A 21,688-nucleotide genomic window follows, 5' to 3' on the forward strand; every position below is an offset into this window, starting at 1 on the left:
GGGCTAGGGATACAAAAAGAGGCAAAAGAGTCCCTGCCCTCACAGAAGTTACAATCTAACAGTACAGACAATATGCACACAAATATATTACAAATAAGCTATGTACAGGATAAATAAGAAAAAATTAAGAGTGAAGGCACTGGAATTAAAACAGGAGGGAGGGGTAGGCTCTGGTAGAAGGGTGGATTTTTAGTTGGGACTTAAAAAGAAGCCAGGGAGGTGAGCAGTGAGAATTGAGGAGAGGGTTCCAAGCATGGAGGACAGTCAGGAAAATGTCTGGAGCTAAGAGACAGAATCTTCATGGGACAAGCAGAAGGCTAGTGTCTCTAAGATGAAAGAGAATGTAACAAGGCCTAATGTGTAAGAAGACTGGAAAAGTAGGAGGGGGCTAGGTTATGAAGGGCTTTGAATGCCTGCCACCTAGCCACCTAAGTAGATTAAACCAGGTAGGTGGTACAGTGGAAAGAGCATTGAGCCTGGAGGCAAGAAAAGCGGACTTCAAATTTGACCTCAGATATTTACTTTCCTTTACTGTAAAATGGGAGAAATAAGAGCACTTACTTTTCAGGGTTGTTGTGAGGATCAAATGAGATAAGATTTGTAAAAGTGCTTAGCGCAGCGACTGGCTTATGGTAGGTTCTACATAAATGCTTATTCTATACCCCTACGATAGATGCCTCCACTTCCTTTCCTATCACCGTCTTCTAAAGTCTCTACAATCTGGCTTCTGACCCCATCATTCAAATGAAATTGCTCTCTCCAAAGTTACTAACTGTTGGTGGAAGCTTTAACAAGATGTATCAATTAAATTTATCAAATTAAAAAAAGAAAATGAGTCCTCAGCATATAAATACAAACATATAAATTTAAATCAAACATTTATATGCACACAACTGAGTTATTCCTGATTATGAAATAAAAACAAAGATACTAAAAGTGTTAACTTATTATCAGTTTGTTCAGCTGGGTATTCTAGTGTTTTTGCTTTATTTATCAATACTTTCTGTAACCTTAAAGAAAGGGTCCTAACAATCTGAAGATACTGAGTGCTACTCAACAATGGGATTAGTTAATCAAAAAAGTATTTATTAAGCACCTACTATATTGCCAAGAATCGTCCTAGGCACAGGAGATACAATTACATAATTTGAAAGTTCCTGCCCTCACAAAGGGCAATTTAGATGTTAGCCCTCTATAAGTCAGAGGGTGCACTATACTAGTCAGCAAAGAAACATGAGAATAGCACAGCTATTCAGTATACTTGTAGCCACTGCCTGCCTGTGCTACTCTTTCCCCTGCCTGCTACTAAAGACAGTCCCTCTGGTAGACCAAATAGTTAGGACAACCTTTCACCACCTAGCCTTACACCCAATCCTCTGATCTCTTTCCTCTGCCTTCACCAGAAGCAGCAGTTCGTGCCTCCTAAGTTCTCTGAAAGGGCAAAAACATGTTTTCATACTCTCAATTAAAAAAATCATCTAATCTTCTTTGTTTAATTTCCATTTCGTATTTTACAATTTACAGAGGTATCAAACTTGTGGTCTGCAAAACTCTCAAGTATAAATTTAATTTAATTGAGATTAAAATGTAATTGGGAAATGTTTAACAAAAATATAAGACAAATTTGTTTTTCTAAGTCAATATGGTTTTTTGTTTTCTAAGTCAATATGTGATTACAGGGTCTGTTTCTATATGAGTTTTATACCATTGTTGTAGATAATATAGCAGTACAATAGTACATGTATAATTATAAATATGCATACATTGAACTGTGTGCTCAAAAACTTTTTATCAATGGGTACAATCAAAAAACCTTAACATTACTGCTATAGTGGGAGACATGTTCACATAAAAGTATAAGTAAAACACGCAAATGCAAATCTGAGTCAAGTTAGGGAAGTAGAAGGAATTAAGTATAGCAAATTCTCCCCACCAAAAAAACTCTTCCAAACAGATCTAGAAAATGCACCAGACCAAATACTAATGGGGAAATCCAAGAAGTCAGTGAGTCATTTTTCCAGCCCAAGGGAGCATAAAGAACAGAGTTCTGTGGCCCCTTGAGAAGGCCACAGTAGCACTATGCAAGCTATCGAAAGCACTCCAGAGCCCAATGAGAAACTACACATCATGGCAAGAGGAGGTCCCAAACCCAGTCCAGGCCACTACAATGAGAACATGTGCCAACAGGCAGCTTGTCACCTACTACCCAGTTCCCAGTCACACACAGATTCAAGGTGTTACCTAAGGAGGAGACCCATGCCTAGGGGTGGTTTTCCATCATAAATAATCTCAGGCCCTAAACAGTGTATGAAGCAAGCAGCAGTAGAAGCAGCAATGTTGTTCAAACTCCAGAAGCAGAGATGGGTCTCAGTTCCAGCTTCTACCCTAGTCTGAAAGTGATAGAGAAATAACTCTAAGGATGTACAAAAATATTTATAGCTACTTTTAAGGTGGCAAAGAGTGGGAAACTGAAGTGAGGTGCCCCTAAATTGGGAATGGATGAACAAATTATGGTATACAGATATGACAGAATACTACTGTGCTTTAAGAAATGATGAAGGAGATGGTTTCAGAATAACCTGGAAAAATTTGTATGAACAGACAGAAAAGTTTACAGAACTAGGAGAACTGATAGGATAACAATACTGATGACCAACCACAAATCCAGAGGACTAAAGATGAAACATGCTACCCACTTCCTTATAGAGAGGTGAAAGAATCAAGAGTGCAGAATGAATCATATTTTTTAAACAGGATCAATATAGAAATCTGTTTTGCTTAACTGCACATGTTTCTAACAGGGCTTTTGTTTTTCCTTTCTTCTTGGGGGGGAGGGAGGATGATGTTGGCCTCTTTAAGTAAATAAATAAATGTTGCATGGGGGGGGGAAGTATATCCAAAGTACATATAAAATAAATACAAAAGATATAAGGTGAGAAGCAACATGAGGTAATGGATGAAGAGCTGGTATCAATCAGAAAGATCTGGACTCTAGTCCTGCCCACACATAATGGCTCAGTGACCCTTGAAAAGTTGCTTAACCTCTCAGTCCTCAGGCAACTCTAAAACTACAAATGACAGAGAAGGTGCTGATCTGCATTGCCAAGCAAGAGATCTCATTTACTAGAATGAGTTATGCATTTGAGCTACAAAAATAACAAGCATAATGATAATAGGTAATGCAGTTAAGGCCAGACTTCTATATGCACATCCACCATACCTACAACATACCTACTAGAGTTAAGAAAGGTTGGGGAAGGCTTCCTGGAGAGTGTGGGATTTTAGTTGGGATATAAAGCCAGGAAAGCCAGCAGGTGGAGGAGAGCAGAAAGAGCATTCCAGACATGGAGGCAACAAGAGACTATGCCCAGAGCCAAGAGACGGAATGTTCTGTCAATGGAGTAGCAAAGGGGCCACTGTCACTGGATCAAAGAGTACATGCTAGGGAATCAGGTGCAAGAATATTAGAAAGGTAGCAGTGGGCTACATTATAAGGGGCTTTGAACGCCAAACAAAAGACTCTGCATTTGAGCCTGGAGGTGACAGGCAGCTTGAGTTTATTGAGTAGGGAGGTGAGACTGCTGGACCTTCACTTTAGGAAAATCACTTTGGTGACTAAATGAAGGATGGATTAAAATTGGGAGAGGCTTAAAGCAGGCAGACCCACCAGCAGGCTATTGCAATAGTTCAGGCATGAGGAGAAGAGAACCTGCACAAAAGTGACAGCAGAGTCAGAGGAGAGGAGGGAGCAAAGGATGTTGAAAAAGTGAAATCGACCTAAATTGTGAGCAAGAGGAACTAAGAGGCTGGTGTTGCCTTCAACAGAACTAGAGAAGGTAGGAGGCAGAGAGAGGGGTTAAGGACAAAGATAGAGAACCTGCGGCTTCAAGGCCACATGTGGCCCTGTAGGTCCTCAAGTGCGGTCCTTTGACTGAATCCAAATTTATTCTATAAAACTGGACTTAGTCAAAAGGCTGTACCCAAGTACCTTTCCAGAAAGCCACATGTGGTCTTCAGGCTGCAGGTTCCCCACCCCTGGTTTAGGAAGAAAAATAATGACTCCTGATATGGACATGTTGAGTTGAAGATGTCTACTAGATATCCAGCTCCAGATGTCTATAAGGCAGTTGGAGATGTGAGATTCGGGATCAGCAGAGATCAGGGCAGGAAAGGTAGATTTGAGAATCATCAGCATAGAGATGGTAATTAAATCCATGGGAGCTAATGAGACCACCAAGTGAAGTGGGACATAGCAGGAAGAGAAGCGGGCCCAGGAGAGAACCCTGCGGGACACTTTCAGTTAGAGGGTGTGGTCTGGATAAGAACCCAATAAAGGAGATTGAGAATCAGTTAGACAGGTAGGAGAAGAAATAAGAGAAAGTGGCGTCCCAAAAACCTAGAAAGAAGAGTATCAAGGAGGAGAAGGTGATCAAGTGTCAAAGGCCATAGAGAGGTTGAGGAAAATGAGAAATGAGAAAGGCCCATTGCATTTGGCAACTAAGAGATCACTGTTAATTTTAGAGAGTAGTTTTTGTGAAATAGTAAGGTCAGAATATTATTTATAAGGGGTTAAAAAGAGAGTGAGAGGAGAGAAGGTGGAGGCACCCACTGTGGATTGCTCTTTTAAGGAATTTAACCACAAAGGGCAGAAGAGATACAGGAAGATAGTGGGGATAGAAGGATCAATTGAAAGTTTTTTTCAGAATTAGGGAAACACAGGCATGTTTGCAGCAGTAGACAAACTGAAAATAAGTGAAACAGTGGGGATGACAGAGGGGACAATCTGTTGAAGGAAACCGAAAGGAATGGGATCACCTGAGCAGGTAGAGAGGCTAGCATTGGTAAGGAATAAGGCTATCTCATCATGTGAGAGAAGCAGCAGAACACAGCAGAAGGTATATGAGTTATATAAATGAGGAAGAAGGAACTAATGGCAAATGGCCTCAATTTTTTCTGTAAAATGTGTGTATGCATATGCACATACCCATGTATGTGACTGAATAGTAAAAGCTCACAATATAAAGCACTTTAAGATTTACTATGTGCTTTTTTCATAATAATCTTTGTGAGATGGTTAGGTACAGATTATTATTCCCATTTTACAAATAAGGAAACTAAAGCTCAGAGAAGTGAGGGGATTTGCCCAAAGTAACATAGTAAAATGCCAGAGGCAAGATTCAAACCCATGTCTTTATAGGGTATCAGATTTAGAATAAGAAGGGGCCTGTGCATTCATTCATCTAAGCAATGTCTCATTTTACAGATAAGGTCCAGCAATGCTCAATGATTTGCCCAGTGTCACACTGATATATTACACAGCAGAACCGGAATTTGAACTCAGGTCCACTGACTCCAAATGTGGCACGCTTTCTTATATACTACAAGAACTTCTAAATTGATATCAATCTAGTAATCATTACACCTTGGCCATGCAACCAGTTCCAAATTCGACTAAGTATAGTACTGTCTAACCCACAGTTTTCCAGCTTCTCCAGAACAGAGTGGGAGACAGCTAAAATCTGGAGAGATTCTATCTATAACATTCCCCTGATATACCACTCTGTCAAAAAAGGAAAAAAGGTTAATCTGGCATGACCCGCTCAAGTTCAAATCCAGCATATTTTCCAAAATAGCATGAAAATAACCTTAGATCACAGCTGCTAAGTGATGCAGTGGATAGAGCACCATCCCTGGAGTCAGGAGGACCCGAGTTCAAATTTGACCTCAGATACTTATGAGCTGTGTGACCCTGGGCAAGTCACTTAACCCCATGGCCTACCCCCCCCAAAAAAAGGGAAGAAAAAAAAGAAAACAAAATAACCTTAGATTTTTATACATATGACAGCCTGATCTTAACAATTCTTGAGGATGCATTACAAATGCAGTGATAAGATTCCATAACTCTTCTCAGGATCTATAGTAGTAATAGGACGCACATTACCAGTCAGAAATAAGATGCTGCCCAGCTGAGGAGAAGAAAGAAGAAGCAAAAAAAGAAGAATCCAAGGAGTCTGATGATGACATGGGCTTTGTTCTGTTTGACTAAATATTTTTTGTAACATTAAATAAAAAGCTTAACTCAACTAAAAAAAAAAAAAGAAATAAGATGCTGGAGGAAAGCATCCAACTGAGGGGAGAATCACTTTCTAAACTACAAAAGTTATACAAGCCAAATATTCTCTGACAGGAGGGAAAAAGGAGATGTATAAAGTTTAAGATCAATTTCAAACCTATTTGTTCAGATTATTTCAAGATAATTTTATTCTTTAAATTCCTTAGTAGGAAAAAGAACAAGCAATCATTTTTTCCAAATGGGAGGTGGTTTGCAATCTACTTCTGTTGTTTTTAGCCATCTTTTTATTCCACACTAACTCATCTATAGAATTAAATAATCATCTTTTTGCGGGGGGGGGGGGGGGAAGGGTACCTACTGAGTATGAAACCCTGCATAAACCATCAGCCTTTTCTATGTATTGGTTAGTTTTGTTGAACTTTTCTTATTTTTCTCTTTTTTCTTTTTTTATAAGGGATAGATGGGAGGGAAAGGATATGTTAGTAAATATGGATAATGTAATGAGAGAAGATAATGACAAGAAATAACTTTTTAAAAAATAATAAAAGACAGACACATAATATTTCCTAGCTGTGTGACTCTGGGCAAGTCACTTAACCCCAATCGCCTCACCAAAATAATAATAATAATAATAATAATAATAATAAATTAAAAAACAATAAAAGAGCTGAGTAAGTAACAGAAATGGGTTAAGTCTTGAAATCAGGATGTCTCCTCTGGGACAAGGCTGCCTGCCCAAGTAAAGGGTAGGGAAGCTGGGGCCTACATCCAGGTTACAAGGGTTATGGTAAACCTAAAAATTAAGTTCTTGGGTACATGCTTAGAAATTAATAAATTCCTGGCATCAAGGTGGTGACTGGAGCAAACAGGATGTCTTTAGTTCATAGCAAAGGCGATGGCTAAAGTATCAGGGGCTGCAGAAGCAAGACTTCCACTCTAGCTGCAGAAGTGACAGCTGGGAAACCAGAGGAACCTCAGAACCAGACAGAGGTGCAGGTAGGACAGCAGCAGTGGTTGAAGGGGCAGTAGGAGGTGGAGGTCCCTTGGGTTTCAATGCCAATCACTCCTCTCCTGCTCTAGGTGTTGACAAGATGCTTGGGTCAGTTACAACAATGATCTAGATACTCCAGCTGCTACTCAGGAACCTGTGGAAACCGCCACCCCTAGATGACCTAGCAAAAAATGACAGGTACCCCTAGTGAAGGGGTTGACATGGATGTGTTCGAAACATGTTCTGCAGCTGGTTATCCCAGAGAGAATGTGCGACCTCTTTCTGGTTGGTTGGTTGACCGGTCCCATAAGATCGATCCCAATGAATCATCTCGTGCTAGCATTAAGAGCTCTAAGGTCAGCACCCCCTTTCAAGCTTAAGGGTTATCGCAGTGCCTAGATGGCAGGAGGTACTTAATAAATGCCTTTTGACTTCAGATGTATAAGTATATAGACTTCAGAAAACCCAGTAAAGCAAGGTAAGGGTCAAGAGTCCTACTAAATAAATACTGGCATGCTTGGCACTTAAATTTTTTTCAGGATTTTAAGCTTTATGTTTTGTTGGAACAGAAAAGGTCGTATACGAAAGCATAAATCTCTATTATGTACAGCTTATCTTTAAAAAATATATATAAGAAATTCAACACAATGTTAGTTCCAAAGCTGTCCTGCTCGTCCGTTATCTTCTTCTGGACCTCTATCTATTCTCTTCTGTGCCTTTAGCTAAATGCTTCATTGTGGATCTTAATTTTCTTTTCGTTCAGGGAGGGAATGAGGCAGAATCTCTAGTTCCTTCCCTCTCCCCAAGCATTTAAATTTAATAGTAAATACAGCTTCATATATAAACACTATTTACTTCATATACACTTGTTTATTTAGCTTTTAGAAGATCTCTCTACAAAAACTTTAGGCTTGAATAAATGGCAGGTCACTTCTAAAAGTTTGCTGATCTCTGTTCTAGTTTAACCAAATGAGAATTAACCAGTCACAGATAAGTCAAGTCAGCACTTAGACAAAATATCTGGTAAACAGCTGCTAAAGGTGCAATAGGAAGTACTGCTATTAATAACTTACATAATGGCAACCTTCCCTACAAGTCAGAACATAATAATTCACGATCACAATGAAAATAGCACTTTGTCAGGTCAGTCAGTCAACAAACATTTATTAAGTGTTTATTAAGTGCTAAGTACTGAGAACAAAAGAAAGGCAAAAACAATGTCCCTTTCCTCAAGGAGCTCACATTCTAATGAGAGAGAACCCACAACATACAACGGAAGGTAATCTTGGAATGAAGGGAGTGAAGGAGGATGAGGAAAGTTCTCTTGCAGAAAGTGAGACAGGAGTTAAGTCTGCAAGAGAGAAGTTAAGTCTTAAAAGAGGCCAGGAAGCAGAAGTTGAGGAGAGAGAGCATCCCAAGCTTAAGAGACAGCCGATGCAAATGAGAAAAAAAGAAACAAAAAAAAAAAACAACCCTGGAAGATGAAATGTTCCATACTAAGAACAGCAAGAAAGCCAGCGCTGCTGAATTGTTAGAGTACATCAAGGGGGAGTAAACAGTGAGGAGACTAGAAAGGAAGGAAGGGGCCAAGTTGTAAAATGCCAAACAGTGCAGTTTATACTTGAACCTGCAGGTCATGAGTCACTTTGGTAACATGGTCAGAGCTGTGCTTTAGCAAAATCACTATGGCAGCTAAATGGAGGATGAACTGAAGTAGCAAAGAAACTTGAGGCAGGGAAGCCAACCAGAAGTCAATATACAGCAACTGTCCAAGACAGAGATGATGAGGAACTACAGGACCAGGTCAAGAGCTGTTTGAGTATAAATAAGAGGATTTGTATGAGAGAGGTAGTGAAGGTAAAAACAGTAAAACTTGGCAACAGATAGGATATGCGGAACGAATGTAAAAGAGGAGTCAAGGACAACACTGAAGTTTCAAGCCTAATATTATATAAACAGAGCCTGGGGCCTCCTAAATAAAAATCTAACAGCATTTTTGTTGGAAGGTTATACAGATTTGAAAGTTTAAAGTCCAAAGTTATAGATAAGGTCAACTGAAGCCTAGAGAAAGGAAAAAATGAAGTGACTTGCCCAATCCCCAATCTCATACAAATAGTGAATGAGTAGTAGAAGTAAGATTTGTGTAGGTCATCTGTCTCCAAATCCAGTGCTCTGTGGTAACCAAGTTAAATGACTATACGCTATTGGTCTAAAATACCAAAATATCCATTAGATAATGTGTTCACTTCCTCCTTTCGGCTATTATCTCATTTTAATTGAATGAAATGTACATGGAACTACTATATTATAACTTATTTAGGATTCTATTAGTTAACAAAAAATTATCCAGAGAAACATAACTAAAAATTATAATTAAATGCTCAAGTATTATTGCTTAACAAATCTAGATCTATAGGGAGAGGTTTTTAAAAGGCAGGAAAATAAGTGAAATATTAATGTGATTCTTGTCTTCACCAAATTTTACTTCCTAATGAAAAAGTACCCAAAATACCTATGACAACTTCATGCTACATACTATAAATCCTCTCTTTCATTAGGATCAAATCAGGGAAAAAGTCGATAAAAGGTACCTCCCCCTTTTTTTGCTAGGCAATAGGGTTAAGTGACTTGCCCAGGGTCACACAGCTATTACGTGTCTGAGGCCAGATTTGAACTCAATTCCTCCTGACTTCAGGGCTGCTGCTCTATTCACTTCACCATCTAGCTGCCCCCAAAGATGCCCCTTTTTAAGGGACTGTTATCAAAACCTCACTTATCTGTGTCTTCTGAACAAAGGTCCAAAGGTAAAATTTAGGCAAAATATGTCATAATAATGAGGAGCTATGACAAAGGTAAAAATACAAAGCAATCCTCTACTAATGTCCTACTATGATGCCTCATTATAAGGTAGAGTTCTCAAAGGTTTTGCCATCACACATGCTCTGCCTGTTCTTCCACCAAGCTGAAAATAAATGCTCAGGCCCAGACCTGACCATAAGCCATATGTCAATTATCCAAAGAACTGGATAAATTCTGAGAGGCTCAGCATCAGAAAGCTGGCTATCTAGTGATGAATGCTTTTGGTCACTCAAAAAGATAGCATACTGGGACCCAGTGAGGCCTCAATCTGCTTTGTTTTAGTAGGATATATAAATGCTAATTTATATGTAATTTTATATACATTTATGTTTATGTACGTATCTATTTATCCATAATATGAGTATATAGATATAGGTACATCTGTATCTATCTATCTAGTCTCTCCAGACTTGTGATTTATCAGGCTAACCTACAATCCAATATAGCACAATACAGGTTAACTCCATGTGGGTATGACATAAAATTAAGGGGACAGAAAACACATCAAGGAAGTCTTGGGATGAGAAAAAAGTTGGCTTTTAAATCACCAAATAGAAACTAATTTTCAAATGCAGTGCTTACAGAATATATTACTTAAGACATTGATTTTGAAGCCTCATGCAAGTGATGAGGAAGACACAATGTTTACCACATATACCACCTGTTTACTATCACCAATGCTTACCATCTGAACCACTCATTTGGACACCCTTGGTAGAGGTGGCAGTTTTGTAGATAAAAGTTTTGTAGGACTGTATCTCTGGTTTATATTTTGCAAAGAATCTCTGCTTAAGGTATTAATCTCTACTGTCTTTGTTCATGTCTATGTTTGTTACAGAATCACATAACTTAGGGTTGAAAGAGACCTTTCAGAACAGTGGTTCAACCCATGGCCAAAAGCAATTCCCATGACAACATGAGACAAGTGGTTTTATCCAGACTTTGTTTGAAGACAATTCAATGAGGGGAAATTCATTAGGATGATGCCATGATAACGATGCCATGATAACAATGCCTCTTAGCTCCCCAGGCAGACCATTCCACTTAGGTACAGCTCTAGTTGTTACAAAGTTATTCCTGACATCATGCCTACATTTGCCTCTTTGCAACTACTACTGGGTCAAATGGAGCAAGTCTAATCCCAATTTGACCTGACAGCCCTTTAAATGCTAGAAGATAGCTATCATTCTTACACACACACACACACACACACACACACACACACACACTCTCTCTCTCTCTCTCTCTCTCTCTCTCTCTTTCTCTGTCTTCTCCTGGCTAAACATCCCCAGGTCCTTCAACCAATGCTTCAATGACATGGACTCAGGAGCCTTCAACATCCTGAGTGCCCTGTTCTCCATTTTCTCCAGTGTATTAATGTCCTTAATATGTAACATACAAAATTGAATACAATCTTCCAAATATAGTCTGAGCAGAACAGCATATTAAGGAATTACTGCCACATTTATGTTTTTAATGACTCAGGAAACAAAAACAAAAACAATTTTAAATAAAAATCAACTCCCTTAATTTATAGCTTTCTATTAAAAAAAAAACTTCATCAATTCACTCGAAATACTAGAAGGGCAAAAAACAAATTGTTTCAAGTTCTGCTTTCCAGCACACTTGGTTTTTTCTCCCACATTCATATTCATCAACAGCAGAGAGACTTACTCAAGTCAGTACATATATGAACAATTTTGTCACTGCTTTAGATCAAGCATTGATTCCTTAAAGAAAATCTTTTCTACAAAAAAATTTGTAGGTAATCTCTTACCACTACATTCAGTCACACAGACTATAAATCTTTAAAAGAATAAAGCCATAAAATAGGAAGTAGTCACAACAATATAAATTTAGATTCTACCTCTCTTCCAGAGCCCTAAAACTCTACAAAAAAAGGCCCATCAATTACTTCCTCATACATGTCCTCATATTATTAGTAGCAACAGTGGAAATGCTTATTTTTCACCCACACCTAAAAATATTTACTCAGTTAAGACTGGCGACATGAAGCAAGACTAAATTACTACAACTACAAGGAAGCAAATTTTCCTTTTCTAAACAAATGATTCAAAAAATTTCTGAAGTTTTCTCTGAGAAAGAATTAAAAGATTAAACTTTGAACCCTGAAACTAGGATTCTGTAAACAGCTCATTTACAATTTTTTGGAACCAATCATTACAAAAGAGAATTAGCACCACTTGAATTTAAAAATAAGAGCAAAAAGCAGAAAATATATTCAAATACCAAGTCAATTATTATTGTAATAAAGACGATATTTCTAACACCTTGCTAAGTAAGAATTATGAAAAGAAAGTTTCTAACAACCTGACTCATTCGTGAAACATTATTGGTCCTACTGATAAAAGACAGGCTGGCAATTCAGAGGCAGGACATCTGAATTTGAACAACATCTGACACCTACTGAGTCTATGACCCTGGGCAAGTCACTTGGCTTTTCTGAGCTTCCATTTCTTTATGTGTAATATGGAGATAATCAAGAAAACTAATTGTAAATCTTAAAAGTGATATACATAAAACGTGAACTATTATTATTCATGCTTATATGCACTAATGAACTTAAATGATAACTGACATTTATATATGGCATTTTACTTTTTCCACAATAATTGGCCAAGGCATGTTATTTCACTTGAAGCTCCCTTTAAGGAAGGTACTACAGGTATTATGATACCTACTTTATTGCCTTGGAGAGGTTAAGTGACTTGCCAAAGAAAATAAGCTAGTAAAGGTCAGAAGCAGGATTGAAAGCAGGTCTCCCTGACTCCAACTTCATCAATCTTTCCACTGACTTATCAGAAATATAATAAAACAAAGTACTTTCCTCAGGAGCATAAACATTATCTCTACTGTACAAATAATAAAACTGAGACTCAGGCAAAGTGACTAGTCTGTGTGGTAAGGCCAGAAGCCAGGCCCAGGATTTGTGACTTTCAGTAAAGCTACTGAATATACTGTGTACTTTCAGGTGGAATAAAAGTGCCATGATGAAGTTGACCTGAGGCATCATTAGTGTGGCACAGTAGCCCCTTAACCTGAATCCTGCAAGTACTGATAAGACAGATAAGTACTGATACTTGGAAACATACAGAATTTACCCTTCCATGATGACCAAGAAAACAACCTGTTTCAGGATCCAATCCAGTAAGGGCCCACTATGTGCTCACCCCTGTGATAGGTGGTACAGATACAAAAACAACAAAGAAACAATGCTTCCATCAAGGCACTCACATTCTGGAATAGAGGGGGAAAGCAGGGTTGAGGGGATACAACATATAAACAGATAGGCATACGCATAATTATTATTTAAAAGTGAGAAGATTAGCAACTGGCAAGGATTTCCTACAGATTGTGGCACATGAACTGAATGCTGAAGGAGACCAGGGATTTTAGAAGTGATAGTAAGAAGAGAGTTCATTCCTGGCAAAGGTGGGCAGCCTGCACAAAGGCATAGAGGTGAGAGATGGCATGCTAAATTCTGGGGAAGAAAGCAAATGAACCCATGTAGAATCAGAGTATATAAAGAAGTATAATATGGACTTCATGTGTAAAGGTAATCAGGAGCCAGATTGTGATGGACTTTAAATGCCAAGCTGAGAGGTCTACATTTTAACCTAGAGACAATAAAGTGCCACAGAAGTTTCTTATATAATGTGGAGAATGGGTGGACAACAGGAAAGAATGAGATCCTGGAGTCCTAAATAGAAGGCTATTGAAATAGTACAAAAGAGAAGTGATAAGGGTCCTGGATTAGATTCATTGTGAAGACAGAATCAATAAAATCTTGTTTACGGACTGGAAATTATTGATATTTTATCAATGTACACTGCTCTGAGACCATTCAGAATCATGTGCTCAAAGATTTTCATAGCAAGGGCATCATGCATTTGTTTTTCAAATTATAAAGTAAAAGGCTGATTACTAATTGTTGACAGACTCCCTTACTGAACAATCTGTGGTAAAAAAAGTTTTCAGTGAGGAATGAGCCCACGAAAAATACATCTATTTCCTAGACTAGGATTCAACAACTCTGGGGTAAGCAAAATTATTTTTTCATAACAGGATAGATAGGAGGGCAGCTAGATGGTGTAGTGGATAGAGCACTGGCTCTGGAGTCTGGAAGACCTGAGTTCAAATACGGCCTCAGACACTTGACACTTACTGTGTGACCCTGAGCAAGTCATTTAACCTCTCATTGCCTTAATCCACTGAAGAAGGAAATGGCAAACCACTGCAGTATCTTTGCCAAGAAAACTCCAGGAACAAGTATGGTCTACAAGGTCACAAGGGTTAAACATGAATAAACAACAACAAACATTGTGAGAAACCTGAGGCTAAATAAAGGCAACATTTTTGCACAGGGTGTCTGTCCTCCACAGTGCTTCTATAAACAGACAGCCTCCAGAAAGTTGCCACTTTCCTTTCAAGGCCTAGCTAGGGACCTTAAATGCGCAGTGTGGACTCTAAAATGTTCCTCCTTACTGCCTTTACCTCATCCCCAAGACCTGCCCAGCCCCATCAATTATCAACCTTCTTCACACACACACACACACACACACACACACACACACACACAGAGGAAGACCTGGCATGTCAGTTTGAAAAGGATGCTTATCCCTTCTCTTGACAGTGGCAACTAAACCTTTTGACATTTGCAGCATTCTTTCCTCACTTGATTTCATTATACCTGCCTTTCCCTTCCCCCCCATGCCACTATATGATGGTTGATATTCTTATTTTAAAAATTAAAATAAACTAAAATTAATCTGGTTTTGGTATATTCATGACACTCCTTGAAATGACTGCTAACAAAACCAAAACTGGAAATAAAAGCACTAGGTAAGTGCAACAAGTTTAACCTAATTTGACCTGGTGCAAATTATAGGGGAACAAAGATGCATTCATTATAAGAAATAGGTCATAAAACAAATTTCATCTCAAAGAATCTTATAAATTATTTTCAAAAATTCTAAATTTACAGAAATTCTCACAATACCCTACAAAGTAGGCAGTACAAAGGTGAGGCTCAGGAAGGTTCAGACTTGCCCATGGTCAACACAGTTGTTAAGTGTTCAATGGAAGATTCAAAGCCTTAAGGTAGGGTGAATCCATATCAGGACAAAGAGTCAGAGGCCACTGCCACTACAGCTCAACCCCTTGACAAGCCACTCGGTCCCTCCACAGTAGAAAGAAACGGTTAACTTAAATGACCTTAAATGATCCTTTCCAGCTCTAAATGTGTTACTTTAGGAACCCAGCCTATAACTCCCAGTCTAGGGTTCTTTCCTCCTTCAAGTCAACTAAATTCCCAAAGGCAAGAAGACTTTCCCAGTCCTCCTTACAATCCTAATGCCTTCCCTCGGAGACTTCCCGGAATTTATTCTGTATATATCTTGTTTGTACATATTTTGTTTGCATGTTGTTTATTCTATTAGACTGTGAGATGGGGGGGTGCTTTTCTTTGTATCCCCAGAGCCTGGCACACAGTAGGCACTTAATAAATGCTAGTTGTTGACATCACTTCAGCTTTCCTCCTAAGTCACACAAAGGTTCTGGTAGCCAGATCCACATGAAAAACTGAAGTCTGCAAAAGGAAACGGGGCAGAAAAGAGGAGGGTCCCTCTCTTCCTTCCTGCCGCCCGCCCCTGCTCTGCCCCGCTGGGCTCTGCTCTCCCCTCCCCTCCCCTTCCTCAGCTTTTCCGAATCCACAACAGGTGAAGGAGGGAACTGTCCAAGGTTATCTACCTGACTCAGGGGCTTAGGAGAGGCCTAAAACAGCAGCACGGGGCGGGGGGGGGGCTTTAGCAGGGGCTCTAGAGGACGGGACCAACAACTCCTCCTACGAGTTTAAAAAAAAAAAAGACTTCACTCGAAGGCATTTATTATGCTGACCGAGTGCCAGACGCGGCACGGAAAAACAAAACCAGCTCCCCGCTCACTCCTAAGGGTGGAAACTTGAACCACAAGCAAGGCCCGAGATGAGCAGGGGGGAGCCCAAATAGTGAGCGGGAGCCTGCCCTGGGAAGGCGCTGCGGGGCAGGCCAAGGCAGAGCTCGCTGGGGGCGAGGAGGGCGGGCGTGCTCGGCCTGGCTGCGGCTGGCGGGCAGCCGGGCGCTCCCTCCTCCCCGCGGCCCTCGCCTCGCCTCGCCTAGCCCCGTGGGTCGGTCCCTCCCTCGCTCGCTCGCTCGCTCGCTCACCTCCTCGGCGTGCTTGCGCAGTGCCTTCTCGCGCTCGTACTGGGTGATGAGCTGCTCGTTGTCGTCCCGCAGCAGCTCGAGCTCCACCTGGTGCTCCTGGTCCTGCGCGAACACAGAGTCCAGGTTCTCGAGCACGGCCACCACCAGCGGCATCAGCTCCTTCACCACCTCCTCGTCGTAGCGCCCGATCAGGCGCTCGAACTCGCGGTAGATGGAGCCCGCCAGGCCGGACACCCGCTCCGACATCACGGCCCCGGAGCCGCCTGGCTCCTCTTGGTACACCACGCCGTCTTCCAGCTCCATGGTGCCGGCGCGGCCCAGCCCGGCTCCGGGGAGACCGCACGGGCCCGGCAGGGGAGGGGAGAGGGGGAGGAAGGGAGGGAGGGAAGTCCGCTCGCCCCAACTGCCACCCGCCGCCACCGCCGCAGCGCCGCCAACTGCCCAAGCTGTCCAGCCAGCGGCGCAGCGCCCGCGTCACCGACGGGGGGCGGGGCTCCGGGTGGCCGCAGCGGCCGCGCGAGGTGGGGCTTTCCCGGGAGGCGGAAAGGGGGCGGGGCGGAGATGGCCTTATGTCATCGGTAAAGCGAAGGAAAGAGGAGGTGCTGGAAGAGGGAGGAACGTCCTAAATCTTCCTTCCTTCCCCCGCCCAGTCTCGGGTTCAGAAGCACGTGGGGTGGAAGGCATACATGTCTTGGACGGTGCAAAGGTCTGCAGAAGAGGAATCATAAGATAGTGCTTGTGGGCGGGACTGGAAGGGGCGTGGCCTAAGCAGAGGGAGGGCTTATCAAGGAAGGTCGAATAGAAGGAGAGGGAAATTCCATTTGGAAAGAGGGGGGCGGGTACTCCCAGAGTGGGCGGGGCATGCTTTGGGATGTGGGCGGGGCCTGCTTTGGGATGTGGGCGGGGACAGGGATGATTTTGGGGGAGTGGTTTGGGAACCCTCCAGTAGAGGAGAGCGGGATTTGAGTGGGAAGGCCGAATCTGTCTTGGAGATGGGCGGGGAGGGTAACACCCTGTCTAGCCTCCTTCGGAAATTCTGACCCCATGAGTGTGTGTATCTCCTGTGCTCTGGGAGGGGTGTGCTATTTCCTCTCTTCTGCTGCCCTCCTTTTCCACCCTTTCCTGTAAAGCTCCGGAGGAAAGGTCGGCAGGGGCTCCTTAGGGGGAAAGAGGCCTGCTGGGGTAGTAAAGTGGAATGGGGGGTAACGAGTAAGAAAAAGAAAAGAAAACCCGGAGAGGAACTGGGATGAAGCCCCTAGGGGTGAGTCTCCTGGGCTGTGAGAAGTATCAGGTCACTGGGACTGCATCCCATGCCGGGGATGATGCAACTCTAATCGCTGAATTGAAAGAGACCTTAAAGGTCACCTAGGCCACACAAAAGCCTGGGAGTGGCTTAGGCATAGAGCCCTTCCAGGCTTTCTTCCTAGAAACGAGAGGGTTTTCCAAAATTAGCCCCTTTCTAGCTCCTAGTTCCGTCCTTATTTTCACCGACTGTCTCCAAAGCTTGGGATTCTCTCCCTCCTCGTCACCTCTTCCCAGTCTTCTCTGGTTTCTGTCTAGACTCAGCTAATATCTTCATTTTCTTCAAGAAGCTTTTCGGGAGCCTCCTTAATTCCCTGCTTTTTGTCAAGACTCAGCTAATATTCCACTTTTAGAAGCCTTTCCCAGTTCCCCTTAATTCCGTGCCTTCTCCCAGTGATTATCTCCAATTTATCCTGTGTATGTCCTTATGTATTTGTAAAGCGCTTACACAGACTGACTCAGAGCAGGTGCTTAATAAATAAATGCTTGTTCCTTTTATTTCCATTTAAACTATGCATAGATGTTTGCTTGTTGTTTTCGGCATTATGTGGTGAGCTCCTTGAGGGCAATAACTGTTTGCTTTTCTTTGTATCCCCAAGGTCTTAGAACAGTGCCTGGCACTTAGGAGGAGCTTAAGAAATGCTTCTTTACTTAAACTGATTTAACCCATTATCCCTTTCCAGTACTTCTTACTTTTTTCCTCTGTATCTGCAGAAGGAGAAGGGACTCTCCTCCAGTCACCTAATATATTGCAGGATGGTGACCTTGGCATTCCCATCCTCTCCTCTCCAGGCCTGATCCAGCCACCTCAATTTGTCAACCATCAATTAAATTCTTACTGTGTGTAAGACTGAGAGGTAATGTGCCCTAATGGATAAAAAGTTGGTCTCCAGTCAGGATTATCTGGGTGCAAGTCTTACCTCTGACAAGTACTAGCTGTGAGACCCAGAGCAAAGTCACTGAACCTCCCAGTGCCACCGACAGCTCACTAAAGAGACTATCAGTTGCTGAGGAGTTGTTTGCATGCATTGGTAAAGAGAGTTACTTCTTAGGAGTTCCTCCTACCTATAAAATTACAGGTTCAGTTAAAAAACTGTTCAAGGCAATAGAGATTCAGAAATAAAAGTAAAAGTTTCTTTTCTCAACTCAGGAAGTTTACATTCTGCTGGGGTAGGGGGTGGGAGATATGATGTGTACATAGATTAGTATAATATCAACTTAGAGGGTGTAACCAGGGGTATACCTAGGCAAATTGTGTAGGTCCAAAAATGAGGCCTTTGTTTGGGACTTCGAATAGTAATTCAAGTGGGAGGGATCTACTTGGCCCTAGGGGAATTTGGTGACAATACTCCTAGAAATTCCTGAACTCAGCTTCCTAGGGGGAAAAGTAAGAAATTTGGATCCCAGTGTCATATGTCAAGACTCCTAGAGTGAAGAGGGAAAAGTTTTGAATATTAGGAAGTTCCTGGAACCAGCTTCTTAAGGAGAAGAGGCAGAACCTTGTGGCCTCCATTACTAATGTGAATTGTGTGTCTTTGTAAGTCTCAAGGATGGTGGATCTATCATTCTCTGTGTCTCTGTATTTGTGTTTCTCTTTCTCTCTATCTGTCTCTGTCTCTCTGACGCCGGCCCCTCCTCCTCACCTATTTCTTCTTTTTTACCTCTTTCTACCTGGAGCACAGCATCATGGACCTACTTTCTGGGAGTGTGGCACGGCAGGGGAAGGAAATAGAGAACCTGTGCCCAAATAAAAGAGGAGTTCCTGGACCTTTAGTGCCTGACCACCTCCTGCTTTCCATTTTCTTTTCTGAGTCCAGGCAAAAGATCAGAAACCTGATAGTAGATTTCCCCAGCTTAAGAGATAGAAGCAACTGGTGTACTGAGCAGTTTCCTTCTGAAAAAAATAATATGGCAGAGGCAAATATATGCATGACCATTCATCCCCAAGTCTGGGCATTTCCAAACTAGGAAGTTCTCCCAAGAGAGAGAAGGGGATTTCTTAATGTATCATGCTACTTCAGAGAAAAAAAATTAAAAAGAGAATAATCCACATAGTACCTGCACAGCATCTTACTTGGAGAACCAAGCCAATGACTTACTCAGGCAATGCAGGCAGGTCCTTCAGGCAGGGTTTTGCTTGTTAAAGCAACCCTACCAAGTGTGTTTACCTCATGAGGGTGGGGTGAGAAGAGTCTTAACCACAGGATTGTACCATGAGTATGAGGCTGTGTATGACTCAGGGATAGAGGGATTTTTTTCTTCCCTTTCAGACTTCTCTGAGGGAAACTGAGGTATAGTGAAGGGATATGGCTAGGTGAAAGTTAGCAGAAGAGGCCAAAATGAAGGATAATGTCTTTGATCTTCTTGCTAATGACTTGGAAGGCAGGGCTAGAGGGTTCTGGGGCTTGACATTCAGCCAACTGATCGACATTCCTAACAATCATAGCACACACAAAAAAATTCAATAAACGTTTACTAAGTTTGTAATGTTGTGTACAAGACTGTGCTGAGTGCTGGGATAACAAAGATGAAATAAGCCACACTCCCTGTTCTCAAAATGCTTACAACTTAACAGAAGTCATAAGACATTCCTTTAATGTCCAAATCAAGGGCCACCTCCTCTCTGGCTGAAAGTGATTTCTACTCAAAATTCGATTTTTACCTCCTCTTCTGTCCTTATTGATATCATCCTTGTCTGTATGTCTCGTGCCTCCTGTTAGATTTTATGCTCTTTGAGAAGCAGGGCAGGGGCTCATCTCACCTTTGCTGCCCCAGCACCTGACACGGTGTCTTGTACATAATAGTGTGATACAAGCGTAGAAGAGAGGGTCAGAAAACTTGCTATGAGACAATTGCAGTGGGAGGGGCTAGCCTTTTTTGCCTGGCCCCAGAAGGCAGCACCAGCAGCAGTGGGTAAAAGTTTCAAAAGCAAGTTTGGACTTGGTTTCTGAAAACACTTATACTGACAGCTATTAAAAAAGGGAATGCTGCCTCAAGAGGTAGCAGATTGCCATCCAACTCTCCCCTCCGAGGTCTTTAAGCAATGGTTCCGTGACCAGAAGGGGTTCCTTTCATGTGTAGGTTGGACTAGATGTCCACGAAGGTCATCTCAAATTCTGTAATTCTGACACTGGGGACACTGAGATAAGAGCAATACCATGAGTATTCTCCATTTACATAGTATAAAGTAACTCTGGGTAAGAGTAATAAGTCAATCAGAGAAAACGGCCTTTTGGGCTCAGCCCTAGGATTAGACCATAGTAGCTCAGAAGGTTGGGGAGAATGCTGGTTGATTGTATCTTGAGGGTAAAATCTATGGAGACATGCTCTTTTTGATGCCTCCAAACAAAGGTCTATTACCTATAACTTACTTTAGGTGATTAGGGAACTCGTTGATTGGGGATTCCCCTGATCACCACCCTCACCTCTATAAGACCTGTCAGTCTGCTTCTAACCTGCCTTCCAATTCAACAAACATTTATTGACATCCTATGTGCAAAATACTGTACCTTTCTCACTTCATCCCATCCTTCTTCCCTTTTGTCTCATTCAGACAAACTAGACAGTTCATCACACTCAATTTTTGTCTTGCCTCAATGCCTTTTTTCATAATATCCCATGCCAGGAGTGGACTCCATCTGGGTCTATTGCACTCTCTCTCTTCCTTTAATGTCCAAATCAAGGGCCACCTCCTCTCTAGCTGAAAGTGATTTCTACTCAAAATTCACATAGCATTTTTAACCTGCTCTTTTGTACTTATCGATTATCGTCCTTACATGTCTCTATGTCTCGTGCCTCATGTTAAATTATATGCTCTTTGAGAAGCAGGGCAGGGGCTCATCTCACCTTTGCTGCCCCAGCACCTAACACAGTGTGTTGTACATAACAGACATTTAGTAAATGTTTATAGGATGGAGTTGTTTGTGTGTATGTATGTGTGTATGAATGTTAGGAATGCTGAGCAGCTGGCCTGGTGTCAAGTCCCAGGTGCTCTCTCTCTGCTTTTTCAGTCCCTGGCAATAACATGATCCAAAGACATTACCCTCCTCAGCTTGGCCTCTTCTAGTAGCCTCCACCCATCTCCCCTTTCTGTGCCTCAGTTTCCCTAGGAGGAGATAAAAAAGGGAAAAAAGCCTCTTGTACTCTATGCTATAGAGGCAAGTAATGGTTGGGGAGTAGGGGAAGGAGGTAAAGGTTTGTGATTGAGTCATTTGGTAACCTCATAATTAGAAAGGAGATAGT

At 41.7% G+C, this 21,688-nt stretch overlaps 1 protein-coding gene across 4 annotated transcripts in view; it reads right to left on the minus strand.

Moving 5' to 3' along the window:
• The window catches only part of SPAG9 (sperm associated antigen 9), a 149,568-nt gene extending 133,028 nt beyond the window's left edge, over positions 1-16,540 (minus strand). For all 4 annotated transcript variants that reach the window (XM_078156070.1, XM_078156069.1, XM_020972599.2 and 1 more), the window contains exon 1: positions 16,145-16,540. In XM_078156070.1, coding sequence (XP_078012196.1) covers positions 16,145-16,447 — 303 coding nt within the window. In that variant the 5' untranslated portion in view covers positions 16,448-16,540. The remainder of the gene's footprint in view (positions 1-16,144) is intronic.
• Positions 16,541-21,688: the final 5,148 nt, after the last annotated feature.

The sequence above is a fragment of the Phascolarctos cinereus genome, unplaced genomic scaffold, assembly GCF_003287225.1.
Source record: "Phascolarctos cinereus isolate Bilbo 61053 unplaced genomic scaffold, phaCin_HiC Scaffold_5;HRSCAF=322, whole genome shotgun sequence".
NCBI lineage: Eukaryota > Metazoa > Chordata > Mammalia > Diprotodontia > Phascolarctidae > Phascolarctos > Phascolarctos cinereus.